General features: G+C 35.4%; 1 protein-coding gene across 6 annotated transcripts in view; it reads left to right on the forward strand.

Moving 5' to 3' along the window:
- The window catches only part of CCDC102B (coiled-coil domain containing 102B), a 120,978-nt gene that overhangs the window by 24,576 nt on the left and 70,538 nt on the right, over nt 1–25,864 (forward strand). For 5 of the 6 annotated variants that reach the window (XM_048939734.1, XM_048939735.1, XM_048939732.1 and 2 more), the window contains exons 4-5: nt 1,476–1,584; nt 23,957–24,178. In XM_048939734.1, the coding sequence (XP_048795691.1) occupies nt 1,476–1,584; nt 23,957–24,178 (331 nt within the window). The remainder of the gene's footprint in view (nt 1–1,475; nt 1,585–23,956; nt 24,179–25,864) is intronic. The other variant, XM_048939737.1, reaches the window with a different exon arrangement.

Here is a 25,864-nt window from a genome sequence, read left to right on the forward strand (position 1 = left end):
TGCTTCCAGGCCTTGAGCCAGACCACTCAGTGATAACTCTGGTGTCTCTGCACAAGCCCACCAAGTACTATGTGAATATGTCCCAGAGGCAAGCCTTGTCACATATCCTTTTGCTGATTTCCTTATGCTGTGGAAGAAAGATTTTAAATCAAATATTCTCAGAATGTAGCTAAAGTTAATGCAGAAATAATACTTTTTGTCAAAAGGTTAACAAATTATTTTTGTCCCAGAAGAGAAAATAACTACTATGACATACAACAGTATCTTATGTTGCTAGTTGAATTTTCAAGTGTACATTTTCAATATTTTTATCTTTTCTGATATATTCATGTTTCATCCCTGCAGTATCATAAAACTTATAAAAAAAAATTGTCATCTCCCAACATAATGATCCATCTGCAGATTTACTGCTTTTCAGACTTCAGATTTATTCAGGTTCCTGACTTTATATGCTTTATTCCTATACTGATGTTTATAGCCAGTTGAATAATCAGGGATTATAAACAATAACCTGTTTTTATTAAAAAATTTTACCAATATAAACTGAAAGTTTTTACTTGTAATTTAGAGTAATTTTTTTCTTTCATTTTTTCTTGTGAGCCAAATTCTATTTTGTTAGACTATTGCAAAATCATATACACATATTTCACAAATACGAAATGAAATTATGAAGTCAAGGATATAAATTATGAAAAATTCATTGTTATCTTTGGACTTTGGCTGCAGTCTTGCTGTGGACACAAAAATGAAACTTTTAATGGGTCTCAAAGACAGGAACATCTGTAGAGCTTCATATTTCTTTCATTATATCCTTAATTGCTGATAATACTGTGTTTTGAAAAGAGGTAAAAGCTAAAAACAAACTTCAGTATTTCAGTAGGAACCATCATTCCTTCTTTGTGAACTATTTTTTCTGACCATTTTCCAGAATGTAGTAATGAACTTTTTACTCAAATAACATTCCAGAGCAGAATCCTTAGAGTTGTCATTTTAGTGAGGATGTAGTATCTCTGAGATAAATAATCCACATTTCCAAAATGTTTTTCTCGTTCTTTCAAGAATCCTCTTTTTTTCAGTGCTCTACACGTACTGTATGTATATATTCCCATATACATGTACTTAATCTTTTCCTTGTACTCAAATGAAGTGAACTAATCTCAATCCTCTGCGGATCTTTGCTATCTTACCATATACTACGTGACCAAAATCACTAATTGACGTTCATTTCCGAATTTTATTAAGTTTAGGACAAGAATTCAAATTCCGTACTGGAATTGTCTGCTCTCTTCAGCCATTATTTTTTACAAATCTCTTAAAATAATTATGTGGTCATAGTATATGTTTAAAATAATTTAAAAATATGCAGTTGAAAAAGGCTGTAAAATATAACTGAAGCTTTGGACAGAAGTTAAATGTCATGTATGTTTTTTCATCCTCAAAACAAAAAGTAATGCTGATTTTTAAAACCCTTTCAGAATGAATGTATTTCTGGAAAAAGAAGTGGAAAAGACAGAAAATGAATTAGCACTTTGGAAGTTGAAATATGAAGAACTAAAACAGTCTAAACTGGAAAGTCTGAACCAGGTATGTTAGCAATACGCATTTATCATGTGGAATAAGAAACAAAGCTGAGGCTTCTGCTTCCTTTTAACTAAGAATAAAATTATACTTAGGCTTTACAAAAATAAGAAGTAAATATCCATGTTTGTTTGAAATTGCTTTCACAACAGAACTGAAGGATAATTGAAGTTGGAAGATACCTCAGGTCCAATTGCTGCTCAAATGGGCAGTCTGACCCACTAGTAGATTCTACTCATGGTTAAAAATGTTCTGGGTTCTGACAGTGCCCAGACAGAACATTTCTTGCTCCAGTATATGATTATTTTCTGTTGTTCTCCCAGTTTGCACCACTGTGAAGACTCTGGCTTTGTCTTTTTGATAATCCCCTCATAAGTACTGGGGCACTGCTATTAAATCCCACTGAAGCCATCTCTTCACCAGAATGATCAAACGCTGTTCCTTCAGCCTCTCTTCACAGATCGAGTTCTCATTTTTGACATTATTTGCAGCTATTTATCACAGTTGCTTTTATGCAACTGTCAAGGACCTCTCTGTTCTCCATCATCTTTCAAAGTTGACAGAGAGTAGCTTTGGAGGACACCACCCAGCTCTCTCAGTACATTTTGGTGAACCCATTTTGTCTCACTCTCCAGTAATCCCTGACATATCCTCATCCACTGTTGTTCATTCTTCCACCAGATAACCTTTCAATAGCTCTAGCACACCAGTCCAAGAGAGACAGTCTGGGGAAGCAGGCCTGAGGGCAGAGGGGAGCTTGTGAGATCATAGAATCCTTAGAGTTGGAAGGCACCTCTGAGGGCTATTGTATGGGAAGTGCTGAATCATGGCCTAAACCTCTGATTGATCACCTGAGGCAAGCAATGAGTCAGCCACAGGAGCACAGGTGAAGGCAATTCATCTGTGCTGCCAGAAGGAGTGGAGCCTGGCTCTACCTCTCCTAGACCCATTTAAGAGATGACTACCAGTGGGGAAGTATCTCTTCTGGAGATCCACTCTGCTGGAGTTTCATAAGTGAGCCCAGGGTAAGAATAAGCATCCTATCCTTTCTGCTGTTGTGTAATAACTACGTAGCCACGCTCTCTGGTATACTTCATAACTATAACATCTGTACATTCATTGACTATACAGATATCTAGTTCAACTCCCCTGCAACAGACAGGGTCACCACAGCTAGATCAGGTTGCCCAGGGCCTGATTCAGCCTCGCCTTGAAAGTCTCCAGGGATGGGACATCAACCGCAACACTAGGTAACCTGTTCCAGTGCCTCACCACCTTCACAGTAAAAGGTTTTTTTCCTTATATCTAACCTAAATCTAGCCTCCCTGAGCTTGAAGCCATTTCCCCTTGTTCTACAACCAAAAAACCCTTCTAAATAGTCTTTCCTGTAGCTCCCCTTTAGATACTGAAAGCCTGCTATCGGGTCATCTTGCTGCCTTCTCTGTGCTGAACAGCCCCAGCTCTCTCAGCCTATCCTCATAGGAGAGGTATTCAATTCTGTGGTTTGTGGCCCTTCTCTGGATGTGCTCCAACAGATCTATGTCTCTCCTGTACTGAGGACTCCTCATCAGAACACAGATGAGACCTCATTGGTGCAGAGCAGACGGGCATGACAACCTCCCTCGAACTACTGGCCCTGCTTCTTTTGATGCAGCCTGGAATATACTTGGCTTTCTGTGCTGCAAGGGCACACTGCTGGTTTGCATCTAATTCAGCATCCATCATTACCTGCAGGTCCTTTTTGGTGGAGCTGATCTCAATCCCTTTATCCCCCAGTTTATATTGGCAAGGGGCGATAGCCTCAACCCAAGTGCAAGACCTTGCACTTGTATTTGTTGAACCTCATGCGATACACCTGGTCCCACTGCTCAAGTCTGTCTAGGTCCCTCTGAATAGCATCCTGTCCCTTTGGTGTTTCAACTGCACCCCACAGCTTGGTGTCAACAAAAAACTTACTGAGGGTGTACTCAACCCCACTGTTGATGTCATTGATGAAGATATTAAAGATATCTTCAGCACCAACCCCTGGGGGACACCACTTCTCAACAGTCTACGTCCAGACATGGAGCCAGTGATCACCACTCTCCGGACTCGATCCTGCAGCCTGTTCTTTGTTGAACAGTCCACCCAACAAATCCATATCTTTCCAGTTTGGAGAGAAAAATGTGGGGTACTGTGTCAAAAGCCTTACTGAAGTCCAGATGACATCAGTGGCTCTTCTTTGTCTGTTGATGCAGTGACGCTATCATAAATGGCCACTAGGTTGGTCAAACAGGATTTGACCTTGGTAAAGCCATGCTGATTTTTCTGTATCACCTCCCTGGCTTACATGCACCTTAGTATAGCTTCCAGGAGGATCTGCCCCATGATCTTTCCCTACACAGAGGTGAGACTGACAGATCGGTTGTTCCCAGAATAATCTTTTTTACCCTTTTTAAAAATGGGTGTGATGTTTCCTTTTTTTCCAGTCACCAGGGGTTTCACCTGATTGCCATGACTTTTCAAATATTATGGGGAATGGCTTAGCAGCCACATAAGCCAATTCCCTTAGGAGTCTGAGATGCATCTCAGCAGGACCCATGACTTGTAAATGTACAGGTTCCACAGGTAGTCATGAATTTGATCTTCACTTACAGTGGGAGGGGCAGTGCTTCTACAGTCTCCTCTTAGCAGACCAAACATTTGAGGGCTGTGTGGTGTGTGGTTATCAGGAAAAATAGAGACAAAATATTTAAGTACCTCACCCTTCTTCTGGACTTTCCTTTTCTGATTGAGGTACCTGTAGAATCCTTTCTTGTTCTTTTTGGAATCCATACTCAAATACAATTCAAGCTGGGCCTTGGCTTTCCAAGATGTAGTAGTCTACGTGTTAGTAAAGCAGTGCTGACGTTTTACGCAGCACTATTTGAGCACCGCTTCTGGTTTAACATCAAGCACTTTGTGTTACTCCAGGATCAGGGCTGCTGCTGGGATGGGTGGCTCCAGTGGTGGAGAATCAGATGTCTGTTCCAGTAATGCAGGCCAGGCCCAGAATGTAGGTCCTAGAGGGTAATGACCGTCAGCAGCGTTTCATTGAGCAGTTTGCACAGGAGTGCATGAAGGTGCTGGGAACGTGCTGCAGGAACATCCTTAGGGACAAAAAAGTCTCAAAAACATAGAGGAGGAGCGGCCAGAGGCTGCAATCTTTTGTAGGGTAAGTGGAGAGATCCATGCTGATGAAGGTAGGAAACTGTCACCTCCTGAAAGTGGAGGATGTCTCTTTTTCCACCTCCACACTTGCTATTGTAGAATTGGTTCAAAAGTCACATAGCAAAAAAGGGGAAGAAAGCCATAACTGAGCAGAAATCAGAGCCAGCTTTATCCTGAACAGTGCATTAACATCAGGAGAAAACAGCAAGAGGCAGAAGCAGCAAGGGGGACAATCTATTCTGTAGGGACAGAAGTCCCTATGTATCTCAATTTTCATTTTGAGGGATATGTTGCTTGCTGTGGACATTGAGTTAGAATATCACAGAGAGTCTACCAAAGCCTGTCCAGACCTTAGACCAGTGTTCCCAGCTGTTCATCTGCATGGGTAGAATTGGTACAGAAGTGCATGCACCCTGGGAATCAATGAGAAAGAGCTGTATTTAGTTACAGGAGTAGAATATTGTTAGAGAAATTAAAATACTGTGCCAAGTTTGTAGAACTGAAGTACTATGAAGGACAGACGGCTCTTCAGGAAAAAGGGAAGAAGAGGCCTGAGGGGATGGAAATTGCCCACAGATCTAAGTCAACCCAAATCTTTTGAGCTCTTCTATGTAATGGGTGATAGCTGGACTAATAGCTTGTGAAGAGTATCAGAGGAGAGATCAGTAAGGATGAGATTTTGATGGGAGATCACCTGATGAGATAGATAGAGTCTTTAAAGAACTCATGTCTCTGAATTTCAGAATCTGGTTCTCACTGGGGTCTGACTGTATAGCTGCTGAAAGGATGTCATGGTTGGATGCAAAGCAATCTAATTCTGGAAGATTTCAGGAATTATTGCTCTGTGTAGACATTAAATGGACCAACAAGAGGTCTGCTATTAAGTGTTATGAAAGAAAAAACTATTTGAAGATTTGCTTGTGAATAATATCGTTGTCTATATTGACTGAAATTTAAGAGTTTGAGGTTCTTGAAGGAAGTGAGAAAGGCAAGTAGTAAGAAAATACCCTGAACTTAAGGCAAACAGAAAGTTTGCTTAATCAGGGAGCTGGTGCACGGAATCCCACCGGAGGGAGTTCTGATTAGTGAAGGAATTTATCAAAGCTGGCAGGTCTCAGAGGACAGCGTCTTCAAAGTGCAAAAGTAATTTGTAGTAATATACTGGTAGATCAGCATAACAGAGAATTGGAAGTGTGATTTTGATGCTAGAAAACTTTACCTTTATATAGGAGATCAGACTGCAACTGAAATATAGAAACGTTCATTGGACCTACTTGGAGGTGTTCCTTGAAATCATGGAACATTTCCATCTGAACATGAGAAAAAACTTCATTGCGAGGGTCACAAAGCACTGGAATTGGCTGCCCAGAGAACTTGTGGAATCTCCTTCTATGAGATATTTAAAACATACCCGAGTGCTTTTCTTTGTAAGCTACTGATGATCTCCAGAAATCCCTTCCAAGTTTAGTGAGTAGAAGATGTTTTTGTTGCATCTTTCAGGATTTAGCTTTCATAAAAATTAGTTAAGGATCTCTTACATCCAACAAAACTCAATTTGTATATGCATATAAGCGTATAGAATTATTGATGCAAAATTATTTTTGTTATATAAATTTAACATATCCATTTTGGAAATCTCTTGGAAAATTAACTTTTTCATATTTTAGGAAAGACTCTGATTAATTTATTACATTCCAATTAAATTAGTTCGGATCCAATTAGTTTATTAAATTACAATTACAAGATAGCGCATATAAAAAAATGTAGCTTCATTCACAGATGAGTATCCATAGCAACAAAAGAACATCGATGTGTCATATTTGAGTTCCTTCAGATTTTAGTTCTTTATTTTGTTTGCTCATGAAGTAGAATTTTAGCTTATTATACTTACATACCAGAGGAAGTCCATATTTAATTAATAGTTTTTTTAAGAAACGCAGTCTTCATGTTTTATGGCACTGTCAGCAGGAATGGAACAATAAGGATTAGAAACTTCCTGAGAGGAGGCTGGAAATCAATAACTTCCAATTTTATTTATGTGCATGCATACATACACGTGTGTGTTGCTGCTTTTTAAATGAAAGACATGCTGAATTGCTTTAATTGTTAACAGAAGGTGATATTTCGAGCATTCTGTTTGTATTCTCATCTACTTTTTAAATTGCAGAAAGGCATTTGTCTATATTAATATGGCAAATGTAAATGAAATTACTTATATTTACTATTGTTGCTTTTTTATTTTTCATTTATTGAAATATACAAGTCTTGTGTGTTGGAAATATGCATGTGAACACCACAGATGAGAACTGGTTGCTAGAGCTGCATATAAAGTTCTTGGCATTAAGTGATTCAAAAGGAAAATGAAGGAAAATGCAGACATATATTAGACTAAACATGGAATCTCTTTCATATATACACTTACGATATTAAATCACAACGGAGTTTCTAGATTAACATTTATCATTACCTCAGGATTACTTCTGTTCCTTCACTAAGAATTTTTGGTTTCAGAGTAAAGCATAAATTGTTATTTCCTTTTGTAGATCGCCTGACAGCTGCATTGGGTATGTGAAAAAAAAATTATTTTAGATTCCCACTGTCAGTGCCACAGCTAACTGAACTACTTTTTTAAACAATGTCTAGCTCTGCTAGCTTTTTGGAAAACTGTGAGGTTCTATGCAATGTTAGAAACTTCACAGCTGCCATGAAATGAGTGCTCCAAGTAATTAATTATGTTCTGTTAAAAAATTAATATTCACTTTTTTTTTTAATGGATGCATTTTGCATCAACTTAAAATTTTCTTGAGTTCACTACAAAGAATAGGGAATTTATGTTTGCAGCATTGAACTTGGCCTGTTTGTCTTCATAAATTAGATTATTGTAACAGCAGGAACATGAAGTTGAATTTAGTGTTGAAATCGATTCTTTTTTTTCTGTTATAAAAGATCTACTCTGCCCCTGAATAGTGAAATAAGATTTACACTGAGAATTTTATTACTTATTTATTTTACTTATTACTTATTTTATTACTTATTATTTATTATCAAATCTTCATTAATATTTGACAGCATAGTTTCTTTACTAGCACGCAGTTAACTATGGGCTTTTTATAGCACGCAATTTTGTCAGTTCCTATGAGGGCTACTCCAAAAGTCGTGCCTTCTGTTTTATGATTTTGGCCCACAATGTCAGATTTGGATGTTGGTGGCATGGAAGTAGAGGTTGAACCTTTCTGACAATGTTCTATTACATTTTGTTGCCATGCGACAGGGGGCAGCAAAGGGGTGGTCTGATAAAATTATGTCTGACGTGGAAGTGTGTATGAAGCGAAACGTGTAACTATATTCTTCCATTCAGAAAAATTTGCATCCATTTATATTCATCCATGCTTGCTTGAACACTTATGGAAATCAAACCACAGATGTGAGCTCAGTGAGGCAGTGGGTATTGCATTTTGGCAGTAATGGCAACAACAGTGGTTGACCTTATCTGGTGCAGAGATTTATTATGATCACGGTATGCAGGCTCTTGTTCATTGCTGGCAAAAATACATAGCTAATGGTGGTGACTATGCCAAAGAATAGTGTTTTGCACTCTCTGATCAATCAGTGAAGTTTCTAGCTGTGAACGTTCACAGTCATCCCTGGAAATTTGCTATATGGTTTTATTAGGTAAAACTTAGTTTTTTTTGTCAGTCAATTGGTCTTACAATATGAAAGACATAAACAGTGTAACTAAGCCTGATTTTTGAGCTCTTTCTAAAACGCTATAAATCCTTGGTGTGCTGCCCAAATGTTTTCAAATCCTGAGTTATATTTAGCAAGACTATTAGTTTTTAGGGGTTTTATCTTGTAACATGCACTATAAAATGTTATTGTTTACACATATTGCAAGTCTTCCTTAACATTTTTTAGCTGCCTTTATCATTTCTGAAGTATATGCATTTCAGATGGTTTAAAAGGTAAACAAGGCAGACTGTTTACAAAACAATCCAGCATTATACTTTCAAGAATGGAAAGCATGCATGTACTGCTATATTCCACTGGTGTGCACTGTAGACTTACAAATGCCACTATAGGCAGAGAGTTCTGTATTCAGAAACGTTTACTGCTAGTTGAAGTGCAGAACGTACTCTTACTCCAGATTATCAAGTCTGTTGTTAATTTATGAGGGAAATTTAAAGCCCTTTTTTTGGGAAATGAAAAAAAAAATAATTAATACTTAAAGATATTGGAAGATCATCATTAAAAAAAATACGTGTTGATGAAAAAGAACATAACCTGAATTAGAATTTTGAATCTTCAGGCAGAGGTACAGGGTGGAAATCCAACTGTTTTACTATTGTTCCTTCACTTTTTGAACAGAGTTGAAGATGTCAACATTGTTGTTGCTTTTATACTAGAGCCAAAGAAATATTGACACTTTTTAAGAAACACATTTTGAGAGAAGTGCTTTCTGTTCTCAATATGCAGATGTTTTACACTCCTACTTTTTTGAAGAGAACTGTAACAATAACTCTCACTGTTCTTTCCCAAGTGGAAGAAATTCCACTGGAGCAAATGAGATTTCTGGAGAAATCAAACCTTCTGCATCTTGCTTTAGACATTTAAATGCTATTTAAAATGGCATAGCATTTTGGAACAGCTAATTCTGGTTAAAATGAGCTTCTTTAATTATTTCCACATTTTTTCAGAAATCTTTATTCTGAAATTTCCTTATAGCGTGAAGAAGCTGAAGAGCTACTTCTCTATAGTTGCTGTTTTCAGTCAGTTAGTACAACAGTGAAGAAGAAACAGCATTTCTCTGATAATCTTACAATAAATTTAGATATGTATAGTACCTGTTCTATCTCTTATTTTTTGCCTGACCCCCAGGATTCATTCTCCTTGTCAGCTGGGTCCTGCAGAAAACACTGTAATTATGGAATATGAAACAATATGTCAAATGACTATGCTAGCTACCATGAACTGTTCTGAACACTTCTCATCTAAGATGAACAGAAATATTGCTTATGATGCATGGCTATCATAGGAGTAAAATGATGGCCCAAGAATAAAATTTCTGAGGGGTTTATATCCTACAGAATAACCAGTAGTCTTTTCAAATAACTAAAGGAATCTATACGAAGTTGGATATCAGAATTCTCAAGGCAGAATTTTAAAATATCTTTAGGAAATTTTCTGAAAGCAGTGTCTGAGTTATTTTTTTTATCTCAAATGACTGTATGAGGTGGAAACAATACATTTAATTTACCTGTGGTAAGATAATGTTAGTTTTGAAGTTAATCTAGAATTTGGTGTGTTCCCTATTGGGCTCTGTTGTTCATTTGTTGGAGATACTAGAGTGGTTTTCAAATCCTATTTCCTGGAAATAGGATGATGCACACATCTGACTGGCATTTTGATAACAGTAGAGAAAAAATGACTTCAAATATGTGCATTTTTTTCTCTTAATATTGTAGGTAGTGAGGGGTGTGGTTAGTAGGTCAAGCGGGTTCTCTTCTCCCTACTCTGCCCTGGTGAGACCACATCTGGAATATTGTGTCTAGTTCTGGGCCCCTCGGTTCAAGGACAACGAACTACTTGAGAGAGTCCAGAGCAGAGCCATAAAAAATTATTAAGGGAGTGGAGCATCTCCCATACAAGATAAGGCTGAGAGAACTGGGTCTCTTTAGTTTGGAGAAGAAGAGACTGAGGTGTGACCTCCTTAATGTTTATAAATACAGAAAGGGTGTCATGAGGATAGAGCCATGCTCTTCTCAGTGACATCCAATGATTGGACAAGGGGAAATGGGTGCAAGTTGAAACACAGGAGGTTCCCCATAAATATGAGAAAAAACTTCTTTACAGTGAGGGTGACAGAACACTGGAACATGGCTGCCCAGAGAGGTGATGGGGTTTCCTTCTCTAGAGACATTCAAAACCTGCCTGGATGCGTTCCTGTGTGACCTGATCTAGATGTTCCTGCTCTGGCAGGGGGATTGGACTAGATGGTCTTTCAAGGTCCCTTCCAGTCCCTGATATTCTGTGATTCTGTGAAATTACTTTTACTGACTTGGCTATTTGTTTTGTATATGCAGGTGTTGTTTGTTTGTATGTTTGTTTGAGTTTATGTTCTATGTGCTAAGTATTATTACTAAAAAAAACCAATGCAGTAATGAACTACTGAAGATTAATCAGTGTGTGAAGGTAAGATGTCAACTACACTGAGCTAGTTTTTATTTTTAGAGATCTACAATTACAGCATACATTCCTATTCCCAACTCCACTTAGCTATTAATCTGAAAAGTCAGCAGTATTTATCATTTGTAGGAAGATGATCTTGTATAATTTCTGATTTACAATAACTTTGTAGAGTGCTTTTACTGTTGCCATCATTTTTATGTATTCTTGCTATAATTTATTAACAGGTACACTGAAAAATGTAAACTGTAACAGTTTTGTGTTTTCCTGTCTACCAGTTAACATTCTTATTGCATGTTTTATAATGTAGAGCTAATTGCTCTTTAGCTGGGTTGAACAATGTTTTTCTGATCTGCAGCACATTGCACTGATACAGCCCAGGAAATTTATCTATACGTTTGGCTCAATATAGCAATAAAAAGTCAGGATGGAAGATAAGCTTAGAAAGCAGTTGAAAAAAGGGTGGCATTGCTTCAGTGACCTTTTATGTGGCCAATGAAATTTTCGGAGTGAGAGAGGGAGGTATTGTACAGTTTACTGTTCTCAGGTAATTTTCTACATGCCTACATTCCACTTCCTGTGGCAAATCACTTTTTCTTAATTATTATTAAGAATTACCTTCTTCCTTTTACAGTTAGAACATTAGAATGGTCCATGAATTTATTAAAAAATAAATAATGATTAATACACAGAAATAGATTAGAACTTGAAACAAAGGCAGGCTGCAGTCTGATATAATCTGGAACAAAATTAAGTTTGTGTGCTGTTTCTCTGTAAAAATCCTTATGTTGTTAATTATTTTTAGTAAATTATAGGTAAATTTTCGGCGCTCTGAGGATTGAGACTAATGATATAATCATTCAACCTTTTGCAGAGAAAAGAAGCTTATTTATGCAAACAGAACATCCTGTATATGTATTTCTATACATGAGCAATGTAAACTGGCAAGTCTGTTCTTCGTCTTGACAGTGGGAAAGATTCGTATTAGTCAGTCTCAGCTTTCCAAGAGGGTAGTCTGTGTTCCTCCTTATTTTAGGGAGAAGATTGCACCATTAGATTTGGAGAGAGAAAAAAAAACCTCCTCCTTTCATCCTCTTTCCCCTGGTAACAGCAATAGGAACAGTAACTTCTGGTCATTAAAAATCATAAACTGGAAAATTTCAGCTTGCATTTCTAACACTAGATGAAAAGGAAATAAGCACAGTTTAATAAAATATTTCACGTAATAAAAAAATCTTCTCAGCATAGCCCTGCCATATTTTCTTTTGAAATGTAAACCAAAGTATCTATATTGAACATTTAAGCACACTGGGGAGTGAGTGCACAGGGTTTTTTATTTTTATTTTTTTAAATAAAGCTAAGATGTCACTGAGGCAAGTTAAAGGATGAAAGTTCTTGTTTTGGTTCAGAATGCTACAAAGCAGATACCCAATTGAGATATAAAATTAAATTATGAGAAGTAATTGCTGTAATCCCTATGCCTAAAACAATCTTTGCCATTTACTTAGATTTTAACACAGTTTGCTCAATCTATTAGTGCCGTTACCCCCATTGTGTTCTGTCACAATCCAATCAACTGCAAGAAAAGCATGATGCTGTTTGCTAAGAAAGCAAGCAACAAAACATGTTTGTGTCCTGAATGTCAGGAGTTCTAACTTCCCTTTGCTTAGTAGTGAAACGCAACAAATTAAAGTATGATTTCTTTTAAATTAAATTAATTACAGATAACTTTCATGGACCAGTGGATTGCTAATATGGGAGATTTACTTGTGTACTCCTTTAATTAAATTTCCACCTCTACATAAATAGTAGAAAAAGTAACCATGCATATGGTATTGCATCAACATTTTGATTCTCCATACGACTGATGGATTGTCAAACTTTGAGTGTTTTGTTTGCATTCTTCGTGAATTTCAAGCTATATTCTCCAAAGGGATTAGCTGAAATGTGAATTCCTTTCTCGAATGAGATTATCGAACAATTCAAAATTATCTAAATGGCTGCTTTTAGATTACTCGCTTTCTTTTTTGGTACGTTTAGATTATTCTTGGTTGAAGCTATAATTATTATATTCTGCTTTAGGCAAAAAATGAAATGCAGTTTGAGAATTAAGTCATTAAAACCATCTCAGATATCAATGCATGTAGTAATATAGCAAATGAGCATGTTATGCATGCCATTTTTATATGAAATCATGCTTATTGTGCTTATCTAATCATTGATATTTTGCTAAGTAGAACAAAAATTAAAATGATTATTTGAAGAATGTGCATTACTGAAGATTCTACAGAAAGATGCTGTAGATGTCCCATAAATCCATAGGAGTCTAGATTCAGTCTCCAATTACAGGAAGCACTTGAATCTGAGATTTTTTTGTCATTATTCAAAAAATATCCTTCATGTCAAAAGATGTTAAAGAATGGCTAATATGAAACTTATGAGTGCAGATTTACTGAATTCTGTTGGAAATATTTTCTATTCACATTTGTGTAAGTATTGTCTTGAGTGTGTACGCTTTTCTTCCAGTGAGAATGAGACTTCAACTTTGATTTCTGCTATCATGAACTCCTCTGAGAATAAGTGTCTTCAGATTTGTGTGCATACTCAAAGTGGAATTAGAAGTGTACGGCTTTTGAACAATTTAAAGGAGTTGGGAAGCCTTTAGAAGTGGCTAGTATGAATCATAGAATCATAGAATTGCTTGGGTTGGAAAAGGCCTTAAAGATCATTGAGACCAACCACGACCTAACCATACTACCCTAACAATAACGAGCTCTAACAATCATGTCCCTGATTTAGCAATGGATTTTAAACAAATCTGTGACTCAAACTCCTCCCTGGGAAGCCTATTCCAGTGCTTAATAAGCCTTTCTGCAGAGAAGTTTTTCCTGTTATCCAACTTAAACTTACCCTTGTGCAAATTAAGGCCATTTCCCCTCTTCCTGTCACCTGTCACAAAGTAGTCAATATTGAATAAGCTGAAAGACCTTGCAGGCTTCCTGCTGCCTACTTTCCTTTTTGTTTCTGGCTTCTTACACTCTTCCAAGTTTTTAGGTTTTCCTGCTCCTCCAACCTCCCCTTGGGGTCCCAGGGAAGATCTGATCCGTTTCTTTATCATCCTCTTTAATGCTGCACAGTGTGGTAGCCTCTTCCCCAAAGCTCCTCCAAATGGAAGCACAACCCCTCAATGATTGCACACATCCTGCAGCCTCTGAGAATGTGTGCCCCAGTGAGAGGACCCAAGGACTCCTTACAGCCTGAGGCTTGTAGAGTTGCATCCTTCTTCTGAATCTCTGTTGAGGTCTGAGAGTTTGATAAAAGTAAAAAAAGAAAAAAAAAAAGAAAAAAGAAAGTAGTAAAGGGACAGTTAGTCCTGCAGCTGTGCAGAGATTCCTCAGATGATCACTGACCAAGTGACCAGTAACTGAAGGAGAGACTTAACTGAATACTCTCAACTTCAGTCAGCTATATTTACTTACTAAATGCACTGACTATTTCAATCAGCATCAATATTAATGATAAAATTTAGGAAAAGTTCTTACTCAAATATTTTATTTTGATGTATGCACATATATAGTCTGCTACATTTTGACAGCAAATATGTATGCAATCTGAGAGCTCTCCAAGCAGGAATGGTGATTAAATATTGAAATATTTATAGTAAAAAATATGAAACAGAACTGCACCAAAAGTGAACACTGGGATAAACTGATATTGTATTTTGTTTTGCAAAGTGTATGGAAATGGTTATGTTTAAATTTATTTTTATTAGTTTTGCTAATTAAATTTTTATTTAGAAAGAAGTTGCATTAGCTTTCATGGTAGTAAAATGTTCTTTCTTAGAGACAAGTGGCCTAGGATTCAGTTCTGTGACTTCTCTCTACTGTAATAGACCTTTTTGACAGGAAAAATGTCAAGTATTCTTAGGAAATACTGGGAATGACGTTTGCATCTTGAACTACATATTTTTGAAATTAGTAACCCAGATGATCAAAGCATATGGATGTTTCATTTCCTTATCAACTTCCTTATTTTTATTTCCACATGAAAAATGTAAATATTTTTCTTATGCTCAAAATAAGATAAAGGACAGTAAAAAAATAGCACATTATGTTTCGATTGTTTTGTTACTGATTCCAAAAGTTTAGAGAGGTCAAAGTAGTTATTCTCAAGTTTTTCAGATGATTGGTGGCTAGATTTTTGGAGAGACATAATAGATAATTCTCTCTGAAACTCAGTGAAAAAAAGAAAATAATAATAATTAAAAAAAAAAGTGTTCTTTTGATTGCACAGTAGATTGTCCTGAAATCAGCAGGATGATTTTAAACATCATCATGTGAATTCTTTGCTATCCACCAGATACATAATGATCAACACAGATGACATACTTGAGAGATGAATGTAGCAAATGGCATCCAGATAATCCTATCTTTTTTGTCCTTTATGCTAATGCATCTTACTGCAGACTGCAAAAGCTGCATTAAAGATTATGTAAAGTGAATACAGTTTCTAGTTTTTCTATTATTGTGTTTACTTAACATAATATGAAGTCAATATAAATTGTATTTAAAAGAAAATGATAAAAGCAATGACAAATCAACATGGATGGAAAGATCTATGATGTGAAGAGCAATTCCCCCAGCACACTCTAAGCATTTTTGTTTCTCAAATGTATTTATACTTCTTTGAATGTTATTCCATGATTGTTATAAAGTTTCAGCCTATATATTTTTATCCCTGTATGAAGAACATCATATATTTCTGCAAAGATCACTCTTTCAGTAAGTCAGCTATACACCCAGAAGTATTTTGTCTGTGAGTAAATGGGAAGGATGAAAATAAGTGTCAATAAATCAGCAACTTTTCTTTAATGTCAACATAGTGTCAAAATAGTGTAATAATATCAGATTTCTGCAGACTTAAACAGTTGAGTAGTACTGGAAGAAATATTTGATTACTAAACATGCTGGGGCTCAGATAAATGTGCTGTTATGAATATAAACATTCATTAAAAGTTCAGTTTGTTGCAGGTCTTTCTGCCTCAAGATATTGTCAGGCACGATAACATTTCTCATTTATCAGTATAGTTTCTGATGGACTAACTAGAGTTCTTGGCAGATTTGCTTACAACAAGAAATAAAGCAGAATAATTTTTTTTTTCCTATACTACATATCCAGGGACTTGTCAAATAAAAAGGGAAATAACATTTGTCTTACCTTTCCTGTGGTAAGGGGCTATTCATTCTAGTAGTATTTGATTACTTTTTTAAGATGACAAGCAAAAAAGTTATATAAACAGACTCACATACTGTAAGTATTCATTAAAAACTGCCTCGTTACACTGTGAGTAATGATTTTTCTTGCCACTGCACCTGTGCACAGTAGTGCTGAGCTTGTAAGCAGGTGTGAATCCTTTCAGAATCAAGAGCCTTTGCAGTTGCCACCAAGCTCTTATGGTCTTCCAGGAGTAGCAATCTCAAAAGAAATAAAAGGCACCAAAATAGTTGTATTGCAGGACAAAGTAAAGTATTTCCTATCCACTTGGACAGGAGCATCTTCCTCATGTGAAATCTGTCTTCTTACATGTTTCTGAAGGAAAGGTATGCAGTGGAATGGCACTGTAGTCATCTAAGGAAAATTAATAGAAAAATATTAATAGAAAAAATCTATTAGTAGAAAAATAAGGGGTAGAATTTGTTGATATTAGAATCCACATTCTGAAACAGCTTTTTTCAACTGGAAAAATGTTTTTAATAACCTCTATATGTATTACTTAACAAGAATTTTCTAAAAGCATTTTTGAACAAAAATATTTATTATAAATGGAAGAGTCAGTACATAAGGCAATTTTTAATAGATTAGAGTTCAGATCTTTTTTAATTATTAGCTTTTCAGACAAGTTCCTATCTTCAAATAAGAACATTAAAGCTCTACTGTGGGAGGGATTTGCTAGGAAACAGCTGTGTTCAGAAACTCCACAGCTATGCTATAGAACAAAAGTTTTGCCATGCTTTGGAGGTATGAAGTCTTCTATTAAAGTGACTGCATGTATCCTATACTGTAAACACATTCCAAAATATATACTGATCAAGAAATAGTTGTATAAAATCAAAGAAGAAACAATGTAGATAGCTCTACTTGCATAGTCTGTATGTAATTTAGAAACAAAATAGTTTTGAGCTCCCATATAAGCTGAATGCCAGTATTGATGTACATAGCAAAAGATATTTGAATCGTACTGCATCACTGCTGCCATACTCAGAGGAATCTTTTTTCTTAAGTCAAATAAATAGGACATCAAATATAATGTGTCATCAAAAATAATATAATGTTTTAATTCTTCTTGAATCTTTTTGAATTGGAGTAGTTTTAGCAACTGGAATTTTTGATAGATTTCCTTCAAAATTTATAAAAATACCTGTTGATTTTTTTTTAAAATTTTGTTTCTAATTCAGATTTTTTTTCCCTTTGCTTCATAATTTTTTCCATGTGGGAAAAAGATGACTGTGCTGATAGCAGTCTACCTGCAAAAAATAAGAATTTCCCTCCAGAAAATTAAATTGAAAATAATTCCCAGAGAGAATAATTCTGTTCTGTTTAGGAAGAAATATGTTGGTACCACAGATTAGAAGTGGTATTACTCTAATAAAGAATGCAGTTCAGCATATAGAACACAAAATTAAGTCAAGTGGTGTGGAGTTCCAAGAGCCTCAGGGAGAAATAAGGAAGAGCTGCTTGCTATTGCTGGAAAATGTGAAGCTGGAAAAAGTTGTGAATAATAAAATAGAAAGTAAAACTTCATATGTTAACAGATAATGAATGTTCAGTGACAGAAGTATTTCACAGGTGATTTTAGGAAGGCAGATTTTAATGCTACCATATTCTTATCAACTTGCCCACATAAATTTAGATTTTGATTAGTTATCTCACTTTAATTCTTTTTTTTTTTAATTTAGAGTTCAGAATTCAATTGTAAATTAAAATATATGAAAATAGGAAATTGCAACTAAAAGGCAATTTTTTTAAATTTTTTTTCCTACTAATTTTCAGAATATGAAATTCTGCCAAGATATGGAAAATTTCCGGGGGTCTCGTTAGAGAACTGCTAGGGTTCAGAAAGGGCAGGCTGCTCTGTGAGGGAGTGCACAAGGGGCACAGTGCCTCAGAATCTAAGAAGAGCAGAGCCATCTCTGCAGCTGCTGCCAGGCCAGCCACCAGCATGGTTATCACCAGAGAAGTCCACAGGGATTAGGTAAGCTCATAGCCAAGGCAGAAAGACGCACAAGGAGAGAAGGATTGGGATTACCAAGGTCTGACAGCAGATACTGTCCAGATATTTGAGTGATACTACAGGCAATTTTTTTTTATTAAACAGTAATTCATGTTTCTTTGGGTCACGGGTCTATAGGTCATATTCATCTTGCCTATCGATTATAAGTAGGCAGGCAGATAGTATTAGAAGTTGATGTTTCAGTCTGGATGAGCAAGGCTTAGACTTTAAATAGATAAATGAAAATGTTCTGTTGTTAACCAGTTCTGTTGGGAAAAAGATTTTGCATGTAATGTGAAGTATCTTGTGAGGAAATGTTTGGTTTCTTTTTTTGCACTGATGCCTGGAGAATATTTGTCAGAAAATGCTGTTATTAAAAAGCACCACAGAGGATTTCTTGTTGAACCAACATTTTCTGTTTCTGATCTCACTGTGAGTCCATACCAGATAAAATCAAAACCATAGCTCCTAGCCATAATGCTTGTCTTCTGTCCATTTTTGTTTTAAATACTTTCTTTTGACAGCCTGAAGCATCTAAAATACCTTCCTCGCTTTTCCAAGTCTTACAGAAAATAACAAAACCATGTGCTAAAAACAAAAAGAAAACAAACAAACAAAAAAAAAAACCCAAATACTGTATTTTTTTTAAACTTCCTGGGAAGATTTGTGTGTGGAGTTTTCCACTTTCCACTTGAAATCACATCCAAACTTTTACATTTCTTCTTCCTCATCCTGTATTTGTTATCATTATACCCATTATAAAATGGGTAGGCATTGCCCTCCATCCTACTCTATCCTCCTTAAAGGAAAGAGAAAAATCTTCAGTGGAAGTCTTTAAACCTCAAGAACTCTTATATTGCTTTAAACAAAAGTATAGCTTTAAGAACTTTTTCTTTAATTTAACCATATCAGGAGGAGTTCCTGTTTCTGTCTGTTTTTGTTTTTTGTTTGTTTGTTTGTTTTGTTTTGTTTGTTTTGTCAGGATCTCTGTTCTTTATATTTGAAATACTTATTTTCCAAAGTTCTCCTTATTGAAATATAGATGTCTGTGCGTGTGTGTGTGCACATATTCATACATATGTTATGTACAGATGCATATTCAATGAAATTTTATTCTGTAGTTTCAAAACAGTTAATGTTTCTTGAGCGTTTGCCTTTCATTGCATTTTTCAGTAATTTCATTTTTCAGTAGCATTTGGCTTACCTTCCTTACTGAGAAAAGTTCCTCTAGATGCTCTCCCATCTTCCTGTATTGGTCTCACTGTAACTGTCTTTGGCTGTGCAGTGGAAAGAAAAGTGAGTCTGCACAAGCTACTTGTGCAGTGGATTAGGTGATTTTCAGTCTTTTGAAACAATGCAGAAAGGAGTAGATCATACAGTTCCATAATGTGTGGGGAGGTAGTAATATTAAATTCAGTGAGGGGGATTAGGTCTCTTGGAGCAGTTTTGAGTCTGTGTGCAGAGCTCATCAGCATATTGTTACTTGTTTTCTTCTGTTTTAGTGAAAAACTTATTTTCTGTAAAGACTTGTAATTGGAAAATGAAGTTGGTGAGTTTTTTCAGTTAAAGAACAAACATCCCAAATCTTGTTTCTAGAGGGAATCAGATTCCTGAAGTTTTTTTGGTTTGGTTTTATTTTGTTTTACTTTATTTTAATGAGGATTTGTTCTCAAAAATCTGAGTTAATATCTAACGCTGCTGTTAGTTATTGCATTTAATCTTTTCCAGAAGCTACAGCAGGAAGTTATAAAAAGATCCTTTTTACAGTATCTGAAAGTGGGCTGAGCAGACTTGAATGCATTCTGAAACTTCATAACAATTTTGCAAGACTTTTAGCAAAGTATGCTATGAGAGGGATCATGAAATACAAATTTTTCTTGTTCTTCCTAACATTACAGACCTGATCCTTTTGCTTAGCTTTAGTCTCCTTCAAGTAGTTGAACTTGCATAGGAAATATTTCTCACACATTCAATACCAATACTGCTGCAGTTATTAAAATTGTTTTGAAAATATGACTTGAGTAAAAAAAAGGAGAGATAAAACTGGACTCATGCACCTCACTGGAAAATTATCGAGTAGCAAATATTTTTATTTTGCATCTCATTTCTGCAAATATGGACTTATGTCTTTAATTCTACTTGTTATTCTGCAGGCCAGAAGTATCCTAAGTTAGAGTTATCATGACCTGAGTTTCCTGCAGCCTACATATATTACATTCACATAAATTTCTTCTGCCATTGTTTTAACTGTAAATATGTACATATAGGTTTTCAAAAAACCAAAAAAAAGTTTGAGTAAATGATTTCACTGTCTTATTTGTTTCTATTTGGGAAAATTATACTTGTGATTATTTTCAAATATTGTCAAAACATTTGGTTTTAGTGAAACAATAAGGACCAATCTAGACTGTCTCTGAAATTTATTTTCCTAGTTTTTCCTCTCTTAACACAAGCTGTTAGGCACTTTACTCAAGGGTTGAACCACCTCTTTGCTTTTTTGTTATGAATGACAGGAAGGTTTGGGTGATTTCAGGGAGTGGGTGGCAGGTTGCATCCTACATGAAGGACAGCCAGGAGCAGAAGGTTGAGGCAGGCCTGGTACAGGCCAGGACCCAGTCCCACACTACCTGGCCCAGGAAAGCTGAATGAGCCTGGTGTTGGTAACCAGGGCTGGGTCCATAACATTAAATAAGCCCACAGCAACTAGGGCTGGTGTAGGTCATGGGTCAAGGATGGGGTGCAGCTCTGGATCAATGGGCCATGAAGACAGAATCAGGCATTCCTCAGGCAGGGACTGAAAGGGAAAGAGTTAATTTAAAAACAACATTGAAGTGTCAGTAAACTTCTTCTGCTGAGTCTTCTTCCTGCTCTTTATAGTTCACATCAGCTAATTGGCCTTCGATGCTGCAAGCTGAACTCCTGGAGCTGCAGGTCGAGTGTGCTGTAATGCAGGACTTGGGTCCTGAGTGGAATTAGGAATGCATGGTGAATGTGTCAGAGATAAATTCTCATGAGAAAGTTATCTTTTTAATTGAGACAGAGAAAAGTCACATGTGATGACTTTGTGAAGATGGTGGTCCAAGCTGAAATCTGAAAATTGATATCTGGCACCTGATATTTTTGCACTTTATTTACCAAAGATAAATGAGAGAGCAAGTACCTTTTTGGAGAGCTTTATATGAAAAATGCTGTTTGGAATAAGCATATAGTTTGGGAAAATTCTAGTGAACAACAAACAAATGTTAACTACTGACGCTCAGAAAATATGCTAATATAATATTTAAGAAAATGTGAGCTCCAATACTTTGCTCAGCAATTATTTATATTAAAATAAACAGTACCAATCTTGTCTATGAAAGATATATAAACAAAATCATTTTGTGACTTTTTTCTAGAGATCTTTGTATATCTAATACATTGAATGTCAAAAATTATTATTATAGACATGAGATTCTAGACATCCTGGCTGCAATGAATTCAGTTTTTACACACAGAGATAAGTAAATTTATCTTTGACATCACCTCTCGGCTTAGTTGTCATCTTGTGCTTAATTACTTGACTGAAATTCAACCTTGGATGGCTTTGTGATTTCTCTCTACGTGAAGCCAGCCAAAAATGAATTGGTATTGATTAGCATCATCATTGTGAAAAGGTGAACTTTGAGGCTTAGAATTTGTATCTTTTGGCAGATGCTTTGAAGAAACTTAGGTCTTTCTTGTGTTCCAAATCTTTCATGGGTACTTTAAAGACATTATACCTGAGATTTTTTTTTTAAAAAACAAAAATACAATATATGTGATTGTAGTCCACTAAACAGTAGTTGAACACTATAAATCAGAACAATGTGAAGGAAAAATAATTTGATGGTAAATAGATCTATGTGATGTTTTATTTTGCAGTTACTGTATGCAGATTTTTTGGATAGAGTTTACGGATGTGGGCATCTAACGTTCTGTTTAGAGTTGGAGTTAACATCTTAGGCTCCTTCTGTCACTTTTGGAAAGATCATATGGAAAAAAAGTTCAATCCCTGATTCCCTGTTTAATTTTACTGCAGAAGCTTATCACATTCTAGAGAATTTATTTAGGTAGTACTAAAGACTGAGATGGCATAAATGTAGAGCATGTAGGCTTTTCACTCTACTGTATCTTTCTTTACCAAGAACGGGGAAAGAAAAAAAAGGAAAAAGCAAACAAAACCAACATTAACCAAGTGACTAATTTTGTAGCTGTGTATACAAAGACAGTTCTGTGGCTGCTGAGTATTATAATGGTTTGAAAAGTCAAAATTAGTTCCCAGATTATCTCTTAGTATGATGCAGAGTATAAAAGGAATATGTTTCTTTTTTTTTTTTTGCTACTGTACCTAATTTTAGACTAAAGGCCCATTTTAGTTTTAAGAACTCTTTTGACCTCTCTCCAAATACTACCATTAAGACTGACCAGGGTTTCAAGAGCGGTTGAGGGGCTTTTTGTTTTATTTTGTTTTGTTTTTCAAATGAGTAATCTACAATAAGAAGGAACAGTCTGAGGAAGTAACTTTTGCTGGTAGGGTGAAATGTCTTAAAAAATAATCCATTCAGTTCATAACACTTTGACAACCGACTCTTTAGTTGACACCCATTCTCTGTATTTATGAACTTAGAAATTGAATTTGGATTTGACTCTAATTAATTGCTAAATAGGTATTCTCTTGTAATTTCAGAGTTCTTTTGCCTTTGATTTCCCGTTATTCCTTTTGTTAATGAGGTGCCCATGCCCAAATTACATATATCTTTGTGTATTACAGATCTCATTTTCAAACAGAGAAACTCATGGTGAGTTCTAACTTGTATGTGGAAACAGTGAATCATAAGAATTACTGTTTTTCTTTTACTCATTTTCGTTATTGGTAAAGGACAGTTGTGGAGAAAAAAAAAAACCTCATTATTTTCTCTTTCTTCCTACTTTGCTCGGTCTTTCTGGGACTCCAGTTTACCATATTTAGAATAGTAGCTGGAGAAGTATCTGGAAAAATATACGTCGCTTTACGTTTTCCATCAATTATAGTTTTTGTCCTCACTAGAGAGATTTAGAAAATATTTATATTTGAATTTTATATATAATTTTTAATACAATACATATATTTCAAAAGATCACTTGTCTTTTGGCAATTCAAATATTTTCTTAAGAATTCTAGGAAACATTTCATGGATGGTTGATGTGTTTCTCTCCATGCTCACTTCCATTTTGAATCATGCTACTAAATGAATATTATTTTTCTGGCCAATTTCAGCTTTTTATTCTGGCATATCCTTTCCTGGATGCCTTTGCTCATTGTTTAAGAAAATTCCAATGGCATGAAAAATACAATGAAATGATATGAGAAAGATTAAATTTTGTTACTCGCTGTCAATGTCTGCTTTTGCTAAGGGAGAACTTTACTTAGACAAAATGCTGGAATATGCTATTCCATTTGCTCTTTTAAAAAAAAATCTAATTAATAAATATTCTTAAAAAAGATTCATATATATATATGTATATAAGTTAACTATATGTTAAAATTATCCTTTTTTTTCATGTTTTGCAGCTCTTGATTTTATTACTGTGAAAGCTTATATCTTAGACTTATTCTAAGATATCACCTTGCTTTGAGATGAGGCTGCTAGCTTCATCCTATATAAACAGATTTTATCAGACTTTTCTTTCTTTCCCTCTTTTGGTCATTCTCCCACTCTGCCCCCAAATCCTTCCCAGCTGGAAAGATGGCAGTTTGAGAATACCTCTGAATGGGGAAAGAGAGAGAGACCTGATGCACAAATGCAAAGTTTGGAAGAAGAGAGAAGAAGGTTGAAGTTGCAAGTGAAAGAAATTCAGGAACTTCTGGAGATGAAAAATAAAGCAGTACCAATTAAATTGACTTGTGATCATCAAAATGATCATCAAAATGCACAAAGTAATCTGCCAGTTAAAAATAAGGTACGTACATTGTTATGCTTCATTACTTCGGGAGCATTCCCATATAGAACTGCTATTTCATACTGACAAATGACAAAATATCTCCCTAAAACAAGGTCTGTGCAGGAGAAAAGATCTGTGTTTGTGCATCTCAATCCTGCACAATTAAAATACAGTGAATTTCTGTAGGGTATAGAAACAGAAAGAGAAATCTCTTCATTCTTAAAAAGAACCAGTGGAATTGACAAGCTAGACAAGAAAACTTAGGAGTGAAAATAATGACTAAGAGGAACTGAAGAGATTGAGTAAACTTTGGTAGATACAGGATCCTGATGAAGATCAAAGCAAAAAAGTTGCGAGGCAAATTGTTTCTCAGTGTTTCTGAATATTGAATCTCTTAGGAAAGAGAAAATAAATAATTTATCTTGGTAAAGATTTGAAGAGGTGTTCTGTACCTATAGTCTGCTTTTAAATGTAACTGATTTTTGTGCATTTCTGTGATGGCTCAGGAGCAGCAAGCTGCACTTAACCTAATAGAATATCTTCTTATATAATGAACATCTGCTTTTAATTTTCCTTTAGTGACATTTATTGTATCCAGTCATATCATATCACATGAAGATTTTTGTGATTTCTCTGTAATGAAAGTAATTTGATTTTTTGAGTTTGGAGATATGACCAGAAAGGCGTATTTCTGCTTCACATGTTACCATGTTTCAAATATATTTTAGTTCAACATTTTGTTCTTCTACCTTTTTTAAAAAAATGTTAGTTTTGTAAGAATATTAGACATCTGTGTTATTTCTTACTGTTACTATCATGACACGTTTGGAGACTACTTTGCATCATTTTTGTCAAAGTCAAAAGGCGAATATGGTGTGCAGGCATCTTCCTTATCATAAAAATGGATGTATGTGCAATGTTTACCTATTTGTAGCAGATCACATTAGAATAAGATTGTCTTCAAAACAACTTATTATAATTTTCAATAAGAAAATTAAAAATGATGATTTACTGGCAACTGCAAATGTGTAAATCGTCATCTGGTAGCTTGTTAACAGTTATCATCCAAAGAATAGGATGAGAAATGATTCATTTGTAGCTGTTTGTCTCTGTGTTCCACAAGAATCACAGAACAGCACCATCAATAACCTGAAAGAATGTCTGGCTGCTAACCCAAAAGCCTTTTTTTCTTGGATGGTAGTTTGGGTTCAAATAAAATCATATGTTCTATGGAGGACTAGAAGAGCACATAAGAATTTTTGTAAGACATGGCTGATGGTTAGATGTTTATGGATGATTACAGATTTACTTCTCAAGTAGACAAAAGGGATTTGGGTAATGTGTCGTGGAATTAACTGCAGAGTAAAATGCAGTTACCTTATATTCCTGCTTTTCCAAAACATGCATTTGGAAGATATGTGAGATCCAATCCAGTTGTTTAGAACAGCACATGGGGTTGTTAATTGATGTGTGGTTGATTCTCAGTTTGAAAGGTTATAAATAACTAGTAACAACTTATTTCCTTTGTTAATAGTTTAAGGAGTATTAAGCATAGCATCAAAACACAGAAAGGAAGTTCTAATGTTCTTGTGTAAAAGATCTCATGTTGACAATTATCTTAATATTTACATATCTATAGAATTTATGCAATCTCTTGCCGCTTGTACAAATTCAATTTCTGAGCAAAAAAATTATTATTACCGT

This window comes from Lagopus muta, chromosome 3, assembly GCF_023343835.1.
Source record: "Lagopus muta isolate bLagMut1 chromosome 3, bLagMut1 primary, whole genome shotgun sequence".
NCBI classification, from domain to species: domain Eukaryota; kingdom Metazoa; phylum Chordata; class Aves; order Galliformes; family Phasianidae; genus Lagopus; species Lagopus muta.